At 39.8% G+C, this 19,704-nt stretch overlaps 1 protein-coding gene across 1 annotated transcript in view; it reads left to right on the plus strand.

Moving 5' to 3' along the window:
• LOC136859459 (synaptogenesis protein syg-2-like) overlaps positions 1 to 19,704 on the plus strand; it is a 633,890-nt gene that overhangs the window by 495,955 nt on the left and 118,231 nt on the right. Inside the window, exon 4 of the mRNA XM_068225805.1 lies at positions 15,668 to 15,801. Coding sequence (XP_068081906.1) covers positions 15,668 to 15,801 — 134 coding nt within the window. The remainder of the gene's footprint in view (positions 1 to 15,667; positions 15,802 to 19,704) is intronic.

Consider the following 19,704-nt stretch of genomic DNA (forward strand, 5'->3'; position numbering starts at 1 on the left):
TTATTCCCCGAATTTACATACCGATTTTCATTAAATTCTGTTCAGCCATTCTCACGAACATACATACATACATACATACATACATACATACATACACACATATATACGTACATACTGCACATGATTCACATAGTACCTACAAAACATGGTGAGACTGAATGGCTATGGTCATTTTCTCCTCCATTTGTTAACTAACTGCGTGACACGTGCGGAGGAAACTGTATGTCGAGGACTGCGGGTGGTAGGCGGAAGTAGGTGCAGAACCGGCCTGCTCTGCTCTGTCCTGCCTTGTCTGTCAACTTGCGATGGTGCAATGATTTGTGTGGATTACAAAAATCTGCTCTGCGCTGCACTGCTTTAGCTGCTTCTTCTGCGTACCAATGTGCGCCTTTGCTCTCTGCACTTCGAATTCCTTCCCTCTCAACTTCCATTTACTTACTTCAATATCTCGAAAATTTCCCTCAACACTTTCTCGGGGAATGGTGTTAAAAATTAATTTGGACTTTAAGGAAACTTTTAAGCCCAAGAAAAATACGGGTCATCGCTTTGGAATTAAAGATATAACTGGATGAAAAAATGTTGACACTCCAACACAGGGTGGGATACAGCCGGTATCGACAGGCAGACAGCCAAGGCCAACTAATCTATCTAGTGTGGCCTTGGCACAGCACGTTCGGTTCAGGCACATTCCAGCTGAAGTGGAGCATGTACTGTTGCCTCTCGAAGTTCTCTCTAGGACGCAGTTACAGTCCTGTGTCCTGTGTCCCGTGTCTCGGCACTCTGTACCGAAACACTCCGCCTCAAGTTCCTAATGTTGCGGAACAAGTGAATGTTCCGGTCTGCCCAACCCTACTTCAGGTTTCATCCGATATACCCATCTAACTTTCAGCAGTCTTCAGTAACACCACAATTTTAAGAGTTCTTATTCCCCCTCAATGTCATTGTACATATTTCACTTCCATGAGGATGGCTGCACAGAAAAATGTTCAAGAGCGTTTTTCTCAACTGCGTACCTGTATAAGAAGTGACAGTATTATTTTATTTAGAAAGACCTTCCTTGCTTGTGCCAGTCTTCATTTTACTTTACGCCTTTCAACGCACTACGGGTATGCAGCCAAACTCTGCATACGAAAAATCAGTGGATTCGAACCGCACCGTCGGCAGTCCTGTGAATGGTTTTCTGCTGTTTCCTATTTTCACTCCCAGGGAAATGCCGGAACAATTCCTGTTCATAGGCCATAACCGATTGCTTCCACCTTCTGATTCTATTTCATTCACCACCATTCATTTCATCTCCATTAGCTCCTCGACTGAGGAAAGACATCCTGACGTAATAGCATTACATATAATTTCGCCTCACCCTTTCCCCCCTTCCGCGTTAGGGAACGGGGCTGATCGGTAGACATACATCTGACTTAATTCGACTGCATTCCAATACAGTTCGTTTGGATCACTCCTTCGTTTCGCACTTCTCCCTCAAGACTGTGTTATTGCCATAAATTATAATAATTCTGTCGCAAATGATTGGAAAGGCATACGTATAGGGTAAGGCCATACTATATTTTCGATAAGCCGATCGAAATAGCAAAACTAGTTACCCATGATAGGTTAGGGCATTCAAATATAAAACAGAATCCGCATTTGTAAACCATTCATTACACACTGGACCCAAGAAACTCACATCAGCACAAGCATATAAATTACCCACATCCGCCCTAAGGCTTTAACACTCAACATCAACTTGAAACATAAGTATACTGTAAATACTGTATTACGAAAACACCCAAGACCGCAGTGATCAGACACAATTTAAATCACACACATTACAAGGCAAAATTGTGGAAAAAAGTCTTGCTAACGAGCACAAGATGTCACGGGTTCTCCTTCCAGGTGCCAGTTGTTGAAGATGGCTGAACACAATCGGTTGAAGATGCCCCAGTGCGGTAGCTTGTTTACCGGCATTTTAAAATCCTTGTTTAATTAGATATCCGCAAGTGTGATAGTGCATTGCAGTCATTAATTCAGCCGCAAGAAGTACTCCGGCACTTCTTTGGGTTTGGCTGGTGGGCCAAGACCGGATGAACTTTCTAAACCCATGTGACTTTTTAGATGAAAATCCTTGTCCAGGATAGACTAGGATTAGAACAACAGCCATCCAGACAAATAGGCAGGAGATATGCCACTCACCACCTCGTACTTCACAAGCGGAGAATGAAACCAAGGTTCTTGTGACAATAACTGAAAGCGCTCTCCACTCTGCTATATGCTTTCTGACGAGGTGATGCTCTGCTTTTGGTGTGATTCTCAAGGTTTTATTTTCCTCGAATTGCTTTCAAATGATCGCGTAGTTGATGCATTTCTATTGTGAGCCACAAGATCTTGCTTACGCATTTGTAAGGTGACACTACTGAGCTTTCATCAACAGAAAGAGCATCATAGTTTCAGCACATAGAGCATGATTATCCAGGATTATGCAGAATTTATATGTATTTGAATCGGTACGTTACACAGCTTAAGGTTTAGGTGGGGCACATTTTGACTGCTGCTTATTTTGCATCTGTATCTGTTTGAAGACGTTAGGTATGCCAAATGAGATTGCCCCGTACTACCATCCAAAATTCCATAGCAGACAGCAAAATGGACGAAAGCAATTAAAAATGGTGACATAAAGATAATAATAATAATAATAATAATAATAATAATAATAATAATAATAATAATAATAATAATAATAATAATAATTGCTTTCTATACTGGCAAAGTTCAAATTAGAGAAAACGAGGCTTCTGACAAATTAATAATTTAGATTAGCGTTTTATATTTCTAATTCATTAGCCTACAGACTTGCAGAGTTCTTATCTATAATTCTCATTCATCCACTCAATCATGAAAGCTTCCTTCCCACCTGGTGGCTGGTGAGAAGAGTATTTATTTATTCATTCATGCACGAACACAATAAATATGGAATCATTCACTCACCGATTCATACAGTCACTCATTCATTTCTTCATTTATTCAATTCATTGAAAATGTATGTTATAATTGTAGAATAACTCTATAAAGTCTGATGACACAAACATAAGCACTAATATAATTTAGCGTGGGTAAGATACATGTTTGTCCTAGAATATATAACTTTGTTAACGTCTAGGATAAGGTAAAGAAATAAACTTCAAATTAAAAATTTAAAATTTAGGAACTGGACTGAAATAGTTAATAAGTTTAACTGTAATATTTAATGTAGTAATGTAGAGTTTCAGGTGATCTGAAACTGGGGAATGGGAATATTCTATTATATTCCTTATGGATAATGCAAATTTACTTTAGTAATATTTGGCAGTACACTCAATCCCACAAAAATTCGCCGTCACAGAAGATGACATTTTTTAAAGTCCTGCCTCTGTGGTGTAATGGTTAGTGTAATTAGCTGTCACCCCCGGAGGCCCGGGTTCGATTTCCGACTATGCCACGAAATTTGAAAAGTGGTACGAGGGCTGGAACGGGGTCCACTCAGCCTCCGGAGGTCAACTGAGTAGAGGGGTGTCGATTCCCTCCTCAGCCATCGTCGAAGTGGTTTTCCGAGGTTTCCCACTTCTCCTCCAGGCAAATGCCGGCGTGGTAACTAATTTAAGGCCACGGCCTCTTCCTTCCTACTTCCTTCCTTCCTTGTCTATCCCTTCCAATCTTCCCATCCCCCGACAAGGCCCCTGTTCAGCATAGCAGGTGAGGTCACCTGAGCGAGGTAGTGATCATCCACCCCAGTTGTATCCCTGACCCAAAGTCTCACACTCCAGGACACTGCCCTTGAGTCGGAGAGGTAGGATCCCTCGCTGAGTCCGAGGGAAAAAACAAACCCTGGAGGTTAAACGGATTAAGAAAAGAAGAAGAAGAATTTGTCAATTACAAGTGATATGTACCCCTTCTATTTTTCACCAACCACTGAATGAAAACAGAGGGCCTGCTTGGCCGAGGCGGTAAAGCGTGCTCTGTTCGCCCGGCAGGACGTGGGTTCGAATTCCCGTCAATGTCGTAAAATTTAAGAAACGAGTTTTCCAATTCCGGAGGTGCACACGGCCCTCAGGTTCACTCAGCCTACGCCAAAAATGAGTAACAGGTTAATTTCTAGGGGCATAGGCGGCCGGACGTAGAGGTAACCACTGTACCTCATCACGTGCCGAGGTTACGGAAAGCGGAAGAATTTATCTTCCATCCCTCCAAGGGCCTTCATGGCCTGTACAGAGATAACTTTGCTCAGCTTTTTTACTGAATGAAAACAAAACTTCGAAGGGATTGTAATGAACTCTCATTAAATAAGACCATAGGAATAATTACAAATGGCATTTATTGTTCAGTTGAAGCCTGTTTCCAGTCATTCGACTGGCTCAGGAATGGAAAGAATGAACGAAGCCTCATCTAGTGGCGAGGATAGGAATTGTGTCGGCTGTCGAAGCCCGTCGCACTCTTTTGGGGCAATGATTAATGATTGACAGATGAAATGAAATGATTCTGGAGAGTGCTGCTGGAATGAGAGATGACAAGGTAAACCGGAGTAACAGGAGAAAATCCGGTCTCGCCTCCGCTTTGCCCAGGACAGATCCCACATGGAGTGACGGGGATATGAACGACGGAACTCAGCAGCAAGAGGCCGGCGCGCTGCCGCCTGCTCCTGGGAAATTATCCCAAGAAAAATAATATATGTCCGTTACCAGGAATCGTAGTCAGGTTGACAGTTACCTGATTACCCCCTGTGTTACGCTCACGAAACCAGCCCCTTGAAATCTCTTGAAAAGGGAAATCGTATTTTAAACTGTACCTCCCCGGACATTTCAAATGATTTGCTACAGGGGACCGTCGAACTACTTTTCTCCCAGAATCGTCTCAACATGACAATACAAGTTACACCTTTCTTGGTTCGTGAATTCGGATTGCCATTCGCTCATAGATTTTCACATTAAACAGTGTCCTCGACAGTGTTTAAACATGGTCTGTAGAACATCGGCTTTAGACTGTGTCTAAATGATAAGTAATGTCTTCTCAATGCGGTAGCCGTACTTAGGCATTGTTTACCCCTAGACATTGTCTAAATACCGTTTCTGCAATCGGGCGTATAAAGTAATACAAGTTAAATAAATTTTGAAATAATTTTCAGATATATCTCACTGAATGCATATTGGCCAATTAACCCGAAGAAGAAGCCGGGCCGGGCTGAGTGGCTCAGACGGTTGAGGCGCTGGCCTTCTGAACCCAACTTGGCAGGTTCGATCCTGGCTCAGTCCGGTGGTATTTGAAGGTACTCAAATACGCCAGCCTCGCGTCGGTAGATTTACCGGCGCTTAAAAGAACTCCTCCGGGACCACAATCCGCTACCTCGGTATCTCCTGAAACCGTAAAAGTAGTTAGTGGGACGTAAAGTAAATAACATTTTTTTAAATTATTATAAAGTAGGATTTGGGCTCCTTAGCTGAGTAGGGAGTGTACTGGCCTTCGGTTCAGAGCATTCCGGGTTCGATTGCTGGCCGGGTCGAAGTCATTAAATCAGCACGATCAATTTCTGAGTCTAGGGGACTGGAACTGAGTGTTTGTGTTGGTCTTATTACTTTTATCTTCATCAGGACAGAAAACACCACTCTGCTGACACCCACAGGAAGAAGTGAAAACGTCCCTCTTTACAGGGTTGGCGTAAAGAGGGGCATCCGGCCATAAAACTGGGATAAATCTCAATGCAGCGCTGATCTCACTAAAATGGGGGAGACCAAGGGAAGGAGAAATTGATGAAGGCTATGGATCTGGTTATTCTCTTTATTAATATTATCAATCTATGCAACGCAGTCGACTACCGTGATAATATGCATTTAACGTTGTACGTTCTCTACGATTTTTTTGTGTAGCATGTGATAAGTAATTCCTGAGTTGTAATATTATTGACAAAGCAATTAAAGTAAAACAAATATACCATGATTTAAAGTATAGTTTTTTTTCTGAATAATGTCGATGGTAGTTCATGTTTGTGGGTTACTGTAGTCACGTCCTAGTTCGTGAACCATGGACAACGGCTGAGTGGCCTAGTAAGTGGTCCTGAGAGTCGGGATACCAGTTGCTATGGAATGGGAGTGGGCATCTCGGACATATTTTGAGTCATGGTCCTCCTTGTGTTCAGGTGGCTAGGACTATAAAATTCACCGGTGGTCAATAACCCGTTAGAGGAGAGATCCTTACTTGGACTATGTGCAAGTAGGGTAGCATCCTGCTTCATGAATTTACCGAGCTCAGAACATTTTAAGCAAGCCTCGGACCTATGGGAGTAATGGAGTCCCACTCCCATTTAACACGCGAGGGACTCCTTGGAAACAACTTGCCGAACGAAATGGATTTCGATGGGAAGCTATCAATATTAACGGGGCTTATGGAATAAAAAAGGGAGAACTGGCTGAGTCAGCAAAGAGGATGCATCTGGACGTGCTAGGAGTAATTGAAATTCGGTTAAGGGGAGATAACGAGAAAGAGAGAGGAGATTATAAAGTGTACTTGACGGGTGCTAGAAAGGGAAGGGCAGAGTCTGGGGTAGGGCTCTTTATCAGGAATACCATTGCACGCAACATAGTTTCTGTTAGGCACGTAAATGAGCGAATGATGTGGGTAGATTTGTCAGTTGGAGGAATTAGGACAAGAATTGTGTCCGTGTATTCACCATGTGAGGTTGCAGATGAGGATGACGTGGACAAGTTTTATGAAGCATTGAGTGACATCGTGGTCAGGGTCAACAGCAAGGATAGAATAGTGCTAATGGGCGATTTCAATGCGAGAGTTGGGAATAGAACTGAAGGATACGAAAAGGTGATTGGTAAATGTGGGGGAAATATGGAAGATAATGGGAACGGGAAGCGTTTGCTGGACTTCTGTGCTAGTATGGGTTTAGCTGTTACGAATACATTCTTCAAGCATAAGGCTGTTCACCGCTACACATGGGAGGCTAGAGGTACCAGATCCATAATAGACTATATCTTAACAGACTTTGAATTCAGGAAATCTGTTAAGAATGTACGAGTTTTCGCGGGTTTTTCGATGATGCAGACCACTATCTGATCTGTAGTGAACTAGGTATCTCTAGGCCTAGGATAAAGGAAGTAAAATCTGTCTGCAAACGAAAAAGGGTAGAAAATCTCCAGGACGAGGAAATTAGACAGAAGTACATGGATATGATTAGTGAGAAGTTTCGAACAGTAGACAGTAAGCAGGTTCAGGATATAGAAAGTGAATGGGTGGCATACAGGGATGCTGTAGTAGAAATAGCAAGGGAATGCCTAGGAACAACTGTGTGTAAAGATGGGAAACGGTGAACATCTTGGTGGAATGATGAAGAGAGAGCAGCTTGTAAATGTAAAAAGAAGGCTTATCAGAAATGGCTCAAAACAAGGGCAGAGGCAGACAGGGATTTTTACGAAGATGAAAGAAACAGAGCGAAACAAATAGTTATTGAATCCATAAAGAAGTCATGGAAAGATTTTGGTAACAACCTGGAAAGGCTAGGTCAAGCAGCAGGGAAACCATTATGGACAGTATTAAAGAATTTTAGGACGGGAGGGAAAAAGGAAACGAACAGTGTTTTGAGTAATTCAGGTGAACTCATAATAGATCCCAGGGATTCACTGGAGAGGTGGAGGGAATATTTTGAACATCTTCTCAATGTAAAAGGAAATCGTCCTGGTAGTGTTGCAAATAGCCAAGTTCATGGGGAGGAGGAAAATGACGTTGGTGAAATTATGCTTGAGGAAGTGGAAAGGATGGTAAATAAACTCCATTGTCATAAGGTAGCAGGAATAGATAAAATTAGACCTGAAATGGTGTTGTATAGTGGGAAGGCAGGGATGAAATGGCTTCATAGAGTAGTAAAATTAGCGTGGAGTGTTGGTAAGGTACCTTCAGATTGGACAAAAGCAGTAATTGCACCTATCTATAAGCAAGGGAACAGGAAGGATTGCAACAACTATCGAGGTATCTCATTGATTTGTATACCAGGCAAGGTATTCAGTGGCATTTTGGAAGGGAGGGTGCGATCAGTGGTTGAGAGGAAGTTGGATGAAAACCAGTGTGGTTTCAGACCACAGAGAGGCTGTCAGGATCAGATTTTCAGTATGCGCCAGGTAATTGAAAAATGCTACGAGAGGAATAGGCAGTTGTGTTTATGTTTCGTAGATCTAGAGAAAGCATATGATAGGGTACCGAGGGAAAATATATTCACTATACTGGGGGACTATGGAATTAAAGGTAGATTATTAAAATCAATCAAAGGCATTTATGTTGACAATTGGGCTTCATTGAGATTTGATGGTAGAATGAGTTCTTGGTTCAGGGTACTTACAGGTGTTAGGCAAGGCTGTAATTTTTCACCTTTGGTGTTCGTAGTTTACATGGATCACCTGCTGAAAGGTATAAAATGGCAGGGAGGAATTCGGTTATGTGGAAATGTAGTAAGATGTTTGGCCTATGCTGACGACTTGGTCTTAATGGCAGACTGTGCCGAAAGCCTGCAGTCTAATATCTTGGAACATGAAAATAGGTGCAATGAGTATGGTATGAATATTAGCCTCTCGAAGACTAAATTGATGTCAGTAGGTAAGAAATTCAACAGAACTGAATGTCAGATTGGTGATACAAAGCTAGAACAGGTCGATAATTTCAAGTATTTAGGTTGTGTGTTCTCCCAGGATGGTAATATAGTAAGTGAGATTGAATCAAGGTCTAGTAAAGCTAATGCAGTAAGCTCGCAGTTGCGATCAGCAGTATTCTGTAAGAAGGAAGTCAGCTCCCGGACGAAACTATCCTTACATCGGTCTGTTTTCAGACCAACTTTGCTTTACGGGAGCGAAAGCTGGGTGGACTCAGGATAACTTATTCATAAGTTAGAAGTAACAGACATGAAAGTAGCAAGAATGAGTGGTGGTAAAACAGGTGGGAGCAATGGCAGGAGGGTACTCGGAATGAGGATATAAAGGCTAAATTAGGAATGAACTCGATGGATGAAGCTGTACGCATAAAACGGCTTCGGTGGTGGGATCATGTGAGGCGAATGGAGGAGGGTAAGTTACCTAGGAGAATAATGGACTCTGCTATGGAGGGTAAGAGAAGTAGAGGGAGACCAAGACGACGATGGTTAGACTCGGTTTCTAACGATTTCAAGATAAGAGGTATATAACTAAATGAAGCCACAACACTAGTTGCAAATCGAGGATTGTGGCGACGTTTTGTAAATTCACAGAGGCTTGCAGACTGAACGCTGAAAGGCGTAAATGTCTATAATGATAATGTATGTATGTATGTATGTATGTCGATGTGGTCACTGTAAGAGTGAGCAATTGACTCTCAGTAAGGGCGTACTTGGTTAATCCTGAAGGCCACTGGTTCGATTTGTCGTCAGAAAATGTACACTTTGAAACTAGATGTCAACTTTTGGAGAAGTACAAAGGACTAGGGTTCACTCAGTGTACATCTAGAGGACAATGACGTCCGGTTAACAACTCTGTTTCACACAGTGCCGAGGTAGTGGATAGTGGAAGTTTTCAGGTTCCACTCCTACATGGACTTTCAGAGAATAATTGAATTGGTGGAAAATGTTCAACGTTTTCGGTCATTAATTTCCTGGTTATGATAAAAAATAAATAATGCCTAATCAGCCCAACGCTTCCGGATAAAACTTAAATATTTCTGTCATCCTGAATACTTCAGAATATTAAATCGGAAATCTGTAGAAACTATTCAGTAAACTACGAATCCTGACTAACGTGCTTTTTTTCGATTCTTCTTAGTTGCCAGCCATGGAGCTGGAGTTCCATGAACATAACTTTCTGTGATCACTGTCCTGAGCTACTTTTGTGCTTTTCTTTGCAAGCGAAGCTGATACATTGAGTCAACAATTCTCAACGCCTCCATCCGATCTGTTTGCATTAGCATGGAATATTGGAATAGCGTTACTCGTAACATTCTTCCAAGTGTGTTCCGGGTGTTCATTCATGAGGCGAACAGAAAGAACGTCTACGAAAATCTCATAGCAAAAGTAATTGGTGTCAAGGGCAGCTGAGTATTTTATTCAACTAACAGAGCAGCCAAACATTTTTACGTGTTAGTTGGAGTGGTGAGCACCGGTAGAGTTGGTTCGAATTAATGTCTGTCATCCTCAATATTGTTTTAGTCAATCAGCCGCAATTGATCTGCATTTACGGCAGTAGCCCAGGTGGGAGATTCCCTTTCTTTTCCTAGACTTTTCTTAAATGATTGCAAAGAAATAGGAATTTTTTTAACATATCCCTTGGTGGACATTCCAATCCCTAACTCTCCTTAATATAAACGAATGTTTGCCGCAATTTGTCCTCTTGAATTCCTACTTTATCTTCATATTGTGATCTTCCCTACTTTTAGAGACACTCAAACTTATTCGTCTACTAATATCATTCCACGCCTTGTCTCCACTGACAGTTCGGAACATACTACTTAGTCGAGCAACTCGTCTCCTTTCTCCTAAGTCTTCCCAGCCCAAAATTTGCGACATTTTTGTAACGCAACTCTTTTGTCGTAAATCACCCAGGATAATTCGAGCTGCTTTTCTTGGGATTATTTTCAGTTCTTGAATCAGGCAATCTATATATATAAGAAAAACTGTATGTCCAATAATACTGCATTGAGAAATTCCGCTCTTAATTATTACAAGGTCAGTTAAAGGTTCGCCTACTCTAATTTTCTGAGATCTATTTTCTAGAAATATATCCACCAATTCAGTCATTATTTTGTCTAGTCCAAGTGCACTCGTTTTTGCCAGTAGCCTCCCATGATCTATCCTACCAAATCCCTTAGATAGGACAGTCCATTAGACCTCCTGAATCCAAAATATTTGCTATACCTTGATGGAGTCCTACAGTTGAGCTTCAGAGGAATAACCCTTCCTAAACCCGAACTGCCTTCTACGGAATCAGTTTTTAATTTCGCAAACATGCCTAATATAATGAGAAAACATTCTTTCCCAAAGCTTGCATGCAATGCATGTCAAACTGACAGGCCTGTAATTTTCAGCTTTATGTATATCACTCTTTCCTTTATACACAGATGCTACCATAGCAACTCTTCATTCATTTTGTATAGCTACTCCACGCAAACAATATAATCAAATAAGTACTTTAGATATGGTACTGTATTCCGACCCATTGTTTTCATTACATCCCCGTTTTTCTAGTTTTCAAAGTTTGTATCTTACTGTAAATGTCGTTGTTGTCATAAGTAAATGTTAATACTGCTTTAGTATTAGTAACCTCCTCTATCTTGATATTGTCCTTGTAACCAAAAACCTTTACATACTGCTGACTGAATACTTTTGCCTTTTGAATATCCTCGCATACACACTTCACTTATTCATTAATGATTCATGATTCCTGGAACGTCCTTCTGCCTTAAAGTGCCTGTACACACCATTCCATGTTTCACTAAAATTTGTATGACCGCCCATTATGTTTGCCATCATGTTATCCTTAGCTGACTTTTTTGGTAGATTCAATTTCCTAGTAAGTTCCTTCAATTTCTCCTTACTTCCACAGCTATTTTCTAACTATATTGCTTTCCAACCTGCATGTCCTTCTTAGTGTCTTTACTTTTCTGTTGTAATATAGTGGGTCTTTTCCATTCCTTACCAACTCTAAAGGTGCAAACCTGTTTTAATATTGCTTTAAACGCATCACCGAGTCTATTTACCTTTTTATTTGCAGTTTTCCACCGATAATTGTTACTTTTTGAAACTTCCTCATGCTTTTTATCAGCCATATGGTGCCGCCTAATAGTCCTCTTTTTAATACCTTCATTTCTATCACATTTATTTTTAACCACGACAAAACCAGTTTCGTGATCAATAATATAATATATTACTTCGGTTCCTCTATATAACTCATCTGGTTTTACCAGCACCACGTCCAGAATATTCTTCTCCCCCCCTCCTCCCAGTTGGTTCCAGCACATTCTTAATCAGCTGTACTTCCAATATTAACTTATTTGCCATTTGTCGGTTATCCTTCCTGTCGTTCGCGTTACCTTCCCTATTGACGTTTGGTAAATTGAGATCACGCACTACAATCACGTTCCTTTCCATATCGTTTCCCACATTGCAGTTTATCTTATCAAATAATTATGAATCAGCGTCAGTGCTACCCTTTTCCGATCTGTACACTCCAAAAATATAAAGTTGCCTATTGTCTTTAAAGATGAATCTTACACCTAGAATTTCATGTTTATCAGCTTTAACTTTTTCGTAGCTTACAAATTCTTCTTTCACCAGAATGAATAGTCCCCCTCCTACCATTCCTATTCTATCCGTACGATACATACTTTAGTTCCGTGCGAACATTTCTGCATCCATTATGTCATTTCTCAGACTTGATTCAACTCCTACTACAGTATCTGGTAAGTATATATATCAATTAAATTTCTTAATTCTATTCCTTTCAAATTCGTCTCTAAGTAAACACTCCGATAATACCTTTCTGAAAGTCATGGTGGTTTACGTACTCTCGTGCTGGACTTTGTTCAGAGGGGTCCCGGATTCGATTCCCGGCACGATCGTGAAATTTAACCATAATTGTTTGATTTCGCTGGCACGGGGGCTGGGTGTATATATCGCCTTCATCATCACTTCATCCTCATCATTAAGCGCAGGTCAACTAATGGTGTCAAATCAAAAGGTCTATACCTGGAAAGCCGAACATGACTTCAGACACTGGTGGCACAAAAAGCCATACGACATTTCATTTCATTTACCGAACGTGAATAGAAGGCTATTGTACGAGTATTTGTGGAAGTCTTGTTTCTCCACTGCTTTTCTCACGGGGGTGAACTTAAGCGAGTTTTTCGACCGGTCACTATTCCTGTGACCAATTGAGAGACGAATTCAATTATTGCGTGTTCCCTGGCAGTGTGTTGTATTGTGTGTAAGTGTGTATTGTGATAAAGGCATTCACTGAGACTTCGAGGCTTGGCTTGGGAATTAACCAGTTGCATCTAAAATCTTTGCCTCGGTCGGGAATCGAGACAGGGTACCTCTGAATAGTAGGCTACTATTCAGGCTTAAGAGCTGAAGATACTCGTCTATGAATTAGTACTGTATTTTTGAATAATTTCTGTAAAGCGTTTACAGCGTGCTAAGAGGGACGGTGTAAATATTTCATAGGGAATTCGTATAGGCAATAGACACGCCCTTGACAGGGAAAAACAAATTCAACGTTCAGAAGTGCCGACCACAAGAATCATACACACCAGCTCCAGAATGTATGTTTACATCTACCCGACGCTTACTAAGTAGGTAACTCGCTTCCTCTATCTGAAGGTGACTTGAGAATACAGTGCATCACATTACTGCTACCCTACATGACCGGCAACTTAGTAAAAGAGTATTTGCCAGGTTCTGCTTCTTAAAAGGTAAATAACAACTTTGACACAGTTAAGAGAACATGGGACAAATTTTGTTGGTGAAAACATGTAGTTCTTGAATTTTCAAATTTTGCCCACAGGAACGGCTTGAAGCTACCTCTATCGGGAAAGCTGGTGTTGCACCGGTGAGAAAATTTCTGAGTGAGCTGCAGTCATATTTATCATGTACGGCCATTTCATTCTCTGTATTATTTCACCTTTATTTATGGACAGATTCATTATTGCTACACAAGATGTTGCCCGCATATAGGTCACTAGGTTCAACAGAACTCCTTTCAAGATATTTATAAGGGTCTACAGAGAATTATCAATGAAAGTATGCATACATAGACTTGGAGGGAATGTCCAAATGAGGTCTTCATGTCATTACAACAGATTGAGCACAGTTGTTTCCGCAAGCCACTGGAGGTTTTGACATGGGATGTAGTGCAACGCTGGAACAGAAATTGGTTCTAATAAATAATAAACTCCAACAATATCTATTATATTAGATACACGGGGAGACTAGAGGAGAAAATTTGTCAGTCGACGGTCTGGCTCTACTCAGAGGGAAAAAGATGGGAGGAAAGCTGATGATCTTAAGGTGCAAATGGAGGAAAGTATGAAAAAGCATGAACGCCAAACAGGTGGTGCTTTTGAGTTTTAAGAAAAAAATGTTGACTGATGTTAGAGTATTTTGTGTTTTGATTTTAAACTCAGTTTTAATCATAATGTCATATTTTGTCATGTTCGATGTCCCATGTGATGCAAATGTTACCCAATTCCCATAAAAATTATTAACAAGTTATTTCACGACCAGACAAACAACAGTGCCATTGTTTTATGCTGAAAAATATATTCAAATTTGGTAAAAGATAAATTGAAATGTCAACAAACATTGAAATTGTCGTTGAGTGAACTTCAAAGAATTAAGAATCTAGGATTACTTATACTATTAAAAATATTATTTTATTAGTTTTCACCTTCATACACACATTTTTATATTGCATGTGACGTTTAGAAGTTCAGCAAATTTCAAGTACGAAAAATGTCAATCATGAAGGATGTCTTAAATGAAATATTCGTTATGCAAACTGCCTGAAATTAACATAGAGTTTTATTGTTAGCATTCCGAATGTACAAACATGTTTTCATGATACGTTTTGGAAAATATGAAAATGGAAGTCGCATTACATTTGGTGGCCATATTGAGCTATATGCTTGAATCACACGGCGAAGTTATCTCGCTAAATATAATGAGAAGTTGAATAACTATTCGACAGTTTTTGTAATACATCTTCCACCTGCGTAAGCATACATTCCATTATTTGCATGAAATTTCCTTCATTATACACGTAAGAAAAATGATGTTGCTTGTCTCTATTTTATGGAACAGATTTTGTACTTTAAATCATCAGCCCGGCAGCTGGTTGGAAACAGCATTGCCAAAGGTTATACGATTAGAGGGAAATAGCAAACACACCAGACGGCTCCATAATGAGGATTAGTAGGTACGATGCGGAATGAGGTAGTTTGCACTTGATTTTCTCACTAGGCCGAAAGTGCTACTGCAGTACGACCCATCCTATGAGTATCTCTCGTAACATTCGGAGGAACTAGTCGTGTTCCGAATGTCACTACTCAGCACCACCCTTACGTCAGCAGTTTTCATACTATCACAGCCTTACTTGAATCTGAGACTGCATTTTGTTCTATTCTGTGCCAAGAGATAGATGCAAGATTACTGCATCAATAAGAAAAAGCAACGGGCAGACAGAACTGTTAAGACTAAATAAAATAGAATTCCATCGTCAGCAGACCTGAAGATGGTTTTCCGTGGTTTCCCATTTTCACACTTAAGGCCACGGTCACTTTCTTCCAACTCCTCACAATTTCCTATCCTATCGTTGCCATAAGACTTGTCTGCGATGGTGTCTCGTAATGCAAATTGTAAAAGAATGAAAGAAATTCGTAATGCTATAAAGTGTCCAGTCGCATTATAGAGTGGAACAATCATAACAATATATGCAATAGAATTTTAAAAAAATAATTGGTAGACTGTAACACAATTACAATTTTGAATACAGTTGATAAGATATGTGTTTTGTTTCATTGCTTTTAATTATATGCGGACGTTATGGACCTTGTGACACCTCCTATGATTATTTCTTCATGGTTTTAAGTTATTTAGAAAAAAAGTGGCTCATCCATTTTTTTTTCACGTTTTCAGATCTTCCTGAAGGTGAACCCAAACTATCCATGGAGAAGCACCGATATGCTGTAGGTGACACTCTTCGTGGAAACTGCACATCACCTTCATCCAACCCACCCACCAACCTTACCTGGTTTGTCAACGGCGAAAAGGTACCAATATATTATACATCTCTACATTTTGCTACCTAAAACTGTTCTTGATTTTTCATCGTGATTCTTTCATTTCACGATCTTCTTGATGCATTTCAAGGTTCCCACGATGATACAGAATAGGTACTTCAAAATGGCCTAAGTTACAAGTGAAAACTTTTAGAAATATTGGTGAAATCAACCCGTGGATGTAAAATATACAAATGAAACCCATAAACACTTTATTGAAGAATACATGAATCTTTAATGAATATTTTTTTTATTTTGATTTTATAAATGTCGGGAGAAATATCTGGCTTCTATCATTAAACCAATCACAGTCAGTAATTTATTTATTAAGTTATGAGCCTCTAGATTATTGTTAACTGCAGGAAAACACCGGAAACTTAGGCAACGCCACAGTAAGACATTTTAGACAATGTACGGCTTGGCCTAGTTATCCATTGCTTTCCTCAGTGTGACAAAAAGTGCCACTCACCCCATGAGCTACATATTTCCTAGCGTTCACAAGTACTAGCCATGCCCTGGATTTCCTAGCTCAACCGCACATATATTTCAATATTATCCACGCAGTCATAATCATAACCTTTATTAGTTGCGTTGTAAGTAAGTTATAACTTTTTCTAGTCTGTACAAGTGGAGAAAATTCTATATAGGCTACAGTCTCTAAGAAGATATGGGTAAAAAACGCAAGCGAACCTATTCAGCTAAACAATATTACTGAACATTCTTATTTATTCTACTTCTACTTTCTCGCCGTTCGGGTGGAATTCCTTTTAATTCCATTGGCCAGGTTTAGTCATCTGTGGACTGAATAGGACAGAGCTAGGAGTAGCAAGGAAGCGGCCGTGGCCTTAATTCAAGTACAGATTCAGTATTTGCCTGGTGTGTAAATGGAAAACCACGGAGACCTATGTACAGGGCTGCCGACAGTGGGGTTCGAACCACTATCTCTGAAATGCAAGCTCACAGCTGCGCGCCCCTAATCCCACAGCCAACTTTCTCGGTGGGAAGTGTTATCCTGTAATGATTAAGAGTGATGAAAATGTGTCTGAGGTGTGAGAGATGCTAGTAATGCTATTCCTTATGCAACCCTTCTCAGTGATAACAGTGTATAAATGTCACTCATATGGCCCGCAGATGTGTGCAATTCAGTAATCGTTGCAGGCTAACATGTAATGTTAATCGATTGTCATGATGTAAAGTTTACATATTTACTTCTCCACGTAATTATCCATTATTGTTTTAACAACAATTATGTTATCACTCGTTGTGGTCCCGATAGAAAAATAAATCTTAAAAACTGAATGGCCCGGTAAAGAAAGCGACGGGAAAATATCTCACTCCACATTCCCTTGCACTCCACTTCAGCGACACCTGGACCATCTACGACAGCTGATGATGGAGTTGTTGAGGATACAACCAGCTTTCGTACTGAATGCTCAACTTAAACATGTGAATAGTACTTCTGTGTATATTTCAGTAAGTTGCTGCTTAGCCGAGACGGTGAAAGCGTGCTCGGTACACCCACAAGAACGCGGATTCCATTCCCCGCCCGGAAGTCAAAAAATGTAAGAAACAAGATTTCCACTTCAGGAAGAGCACACGGTCATGAGATTCACTCAGAGTACACCAAAAAGAGTACCACGTTAAATCCTGAGGGCAAAAGTGCCCGGACATAGAGTTAAGCACTCGTATCTCACTAGTGACGAGGTATCAGGCAGCTATCTACCTTCCACTCCTCCAAGAGCTTTCATGGCCTGTATGGAGATGGCATTGATTTCATATTTCAGTAAGTGAACATAAGAATAAGTGAAGTGAACTAGTAGGCCATATATAGAAATATATATTAATAACACCTAACTTAAAGATTCAGTAATATATTCGAAAATCTGCTTTGTGTATTGTTGACGGATAATTCACTTTGCACGTACCGTACTTGATTGGTCGGCAGTAAAGCACGTCTTCCTCCCCTTCCTCGTATGTATAGCCCAGAGATAAAATACAGTGGCCATTACTTGCTCAGTCCGATACCTTTGTATGTTCAGTCCTCAACACAAAGGCTGGTTGGATCCTCAATCACCTGTCAGAGATGCTTAGGCATCACTGAAGAGGCGTACTAGGGAAATGAGGAGTGAGATAATTTGCCGTTGCTTTCCTCACCGAGATAGAACTTGCTGTTACATATCAGTCTGCCAAGCCCACTAAAATGCGTGCATCAGCCGATCCTATGAGCAACATTTTCTCATCATTCATAGCAGGGACTGGCTGCATAAGAAATGGCATAAGGAATCGCTCATACATCCGTCACTTTCACATTGTAAAGCCAAGGATAAGACTGAGACAGGTCAATGAAAGTTACAAAATTGCTCTAGCCCATACCAGAAGATATAGTGCACTGTAAACACTAGGTCCCGCCAGCAAAGGCAACAGTCCGATATAATACTAAAATAATATGATATAATATTAAAAACAGATATAACATGTTCTTATATACAGGTCAACATATCGTTGAATTATTAACAAAAGGAGAGTTTTGACACAAACTGAGCACAGTGAACATAAAAGAATATATCAGCTGAAGGAAACAATTCAATGAGCTCTCACAGACTTTTCCTGAGCTGTTCCATTTGTTACTGATGAACATAGTAGAGCTCAGTTCAAATAATCCTTTGAAGTAAAGAATAATATTTTTTAAATGAGTGACTTTAATGTAATGGTATATAACAAGTCAAAAACCTAGGGTCTTTCAGTTCTTCGAACGATCGTTCTTTCAGTGGAATTGTCTATAAAATTTAAAATGTTTATTCTGAATCGCAGTGTTATTTTTTATCCTGGTCACTACTTTTTCTACAGGTGAATAAATTATATTCCATAAATATCCGTTTTTTTAATTTCCAATTACTATTTATTATTACTTTATCATCATCATCATCATCATCATCATCGTCATTATCATCATCATTAGAGGCAAGAAGTTTTCTTAGCGTACATTAGATTCAGTCCTACATTAGACTTTTGCCATATACTTGACAAACAAATTGCAGTCCTCACGAATTTCATATATTTAAGGCTAGCACCTTATAACACGTTAAACCCCACATGTTCTCAGTCATGATCAGTCTGTGTGTGGTATCTGCAGTTGTGGGGTGGGGTTAGAAGAGACCACGTTCCGCACGAAGTACGTCCTTAGGGGACTACAACGAGAGGACCCTTGTGAAGACCCTGTGTCGGAGATAGGAGATGCCATGAGGGAGATGAGCAAGTCACAGCCAGCAGCATTCTGATGGCAGCCTCGTTATATTCAAGAATACCGTCCCCGACAGACAGGCAAGATGGCGAGAAGCTTTATCTGATACACCAGCCCTGCAGTACCTAACAGTTCCCATCATAATTATCTTAGCTACGTGCAAGGAGGAGGATATGGACCATGACATACTCTTTCTACCACTACTACTACTACTACTACTACAAAATAAATTATTATTATTATTATTATTATTATTATTATTATTATTATTATTATTATTATTATTATATAAGTATACATAAAGGACAAAGTTATTTACATGAACTGTTGCACATGTCTTTTAGTGTGTGAGGGATTGAGAGAATTTACAGTCTTGTAGAACGAACTACAATATGTGAACACTCGAATGGCTGAATGAATGGTTGATTGAAATTGATTAGTCAAGTGTGATTTGGGGGAATGAATGAGCAGTGATAAATAATTTGTCCTTGTTTGTTTTACATTATCATTTCTTTTCTTACTTAGTAAAGCGCGTAAATATTATTATTATTATTATTATTATTATTATTATTATTATTATTATTATTATTATTATTATTATTATTATTATTATTATTAATTAATTAATTAATTAATTAATAATAATGATTAAT

This window comes from Anabrus simplex, chromosome 1 (assembly GCF_040414725.1).
Source record: "Anabrus simplex isolate iqAnaSimp1 chromosome 1, ASM4041472v1, whole genome shotgun sequence".
Taxonomy (NCBI): Eukaryota; Metazoa; Arthropoda; class Insecta; order Orthoptera; family Tettigoniidae; genus Anabrus; species Anabrus simplex.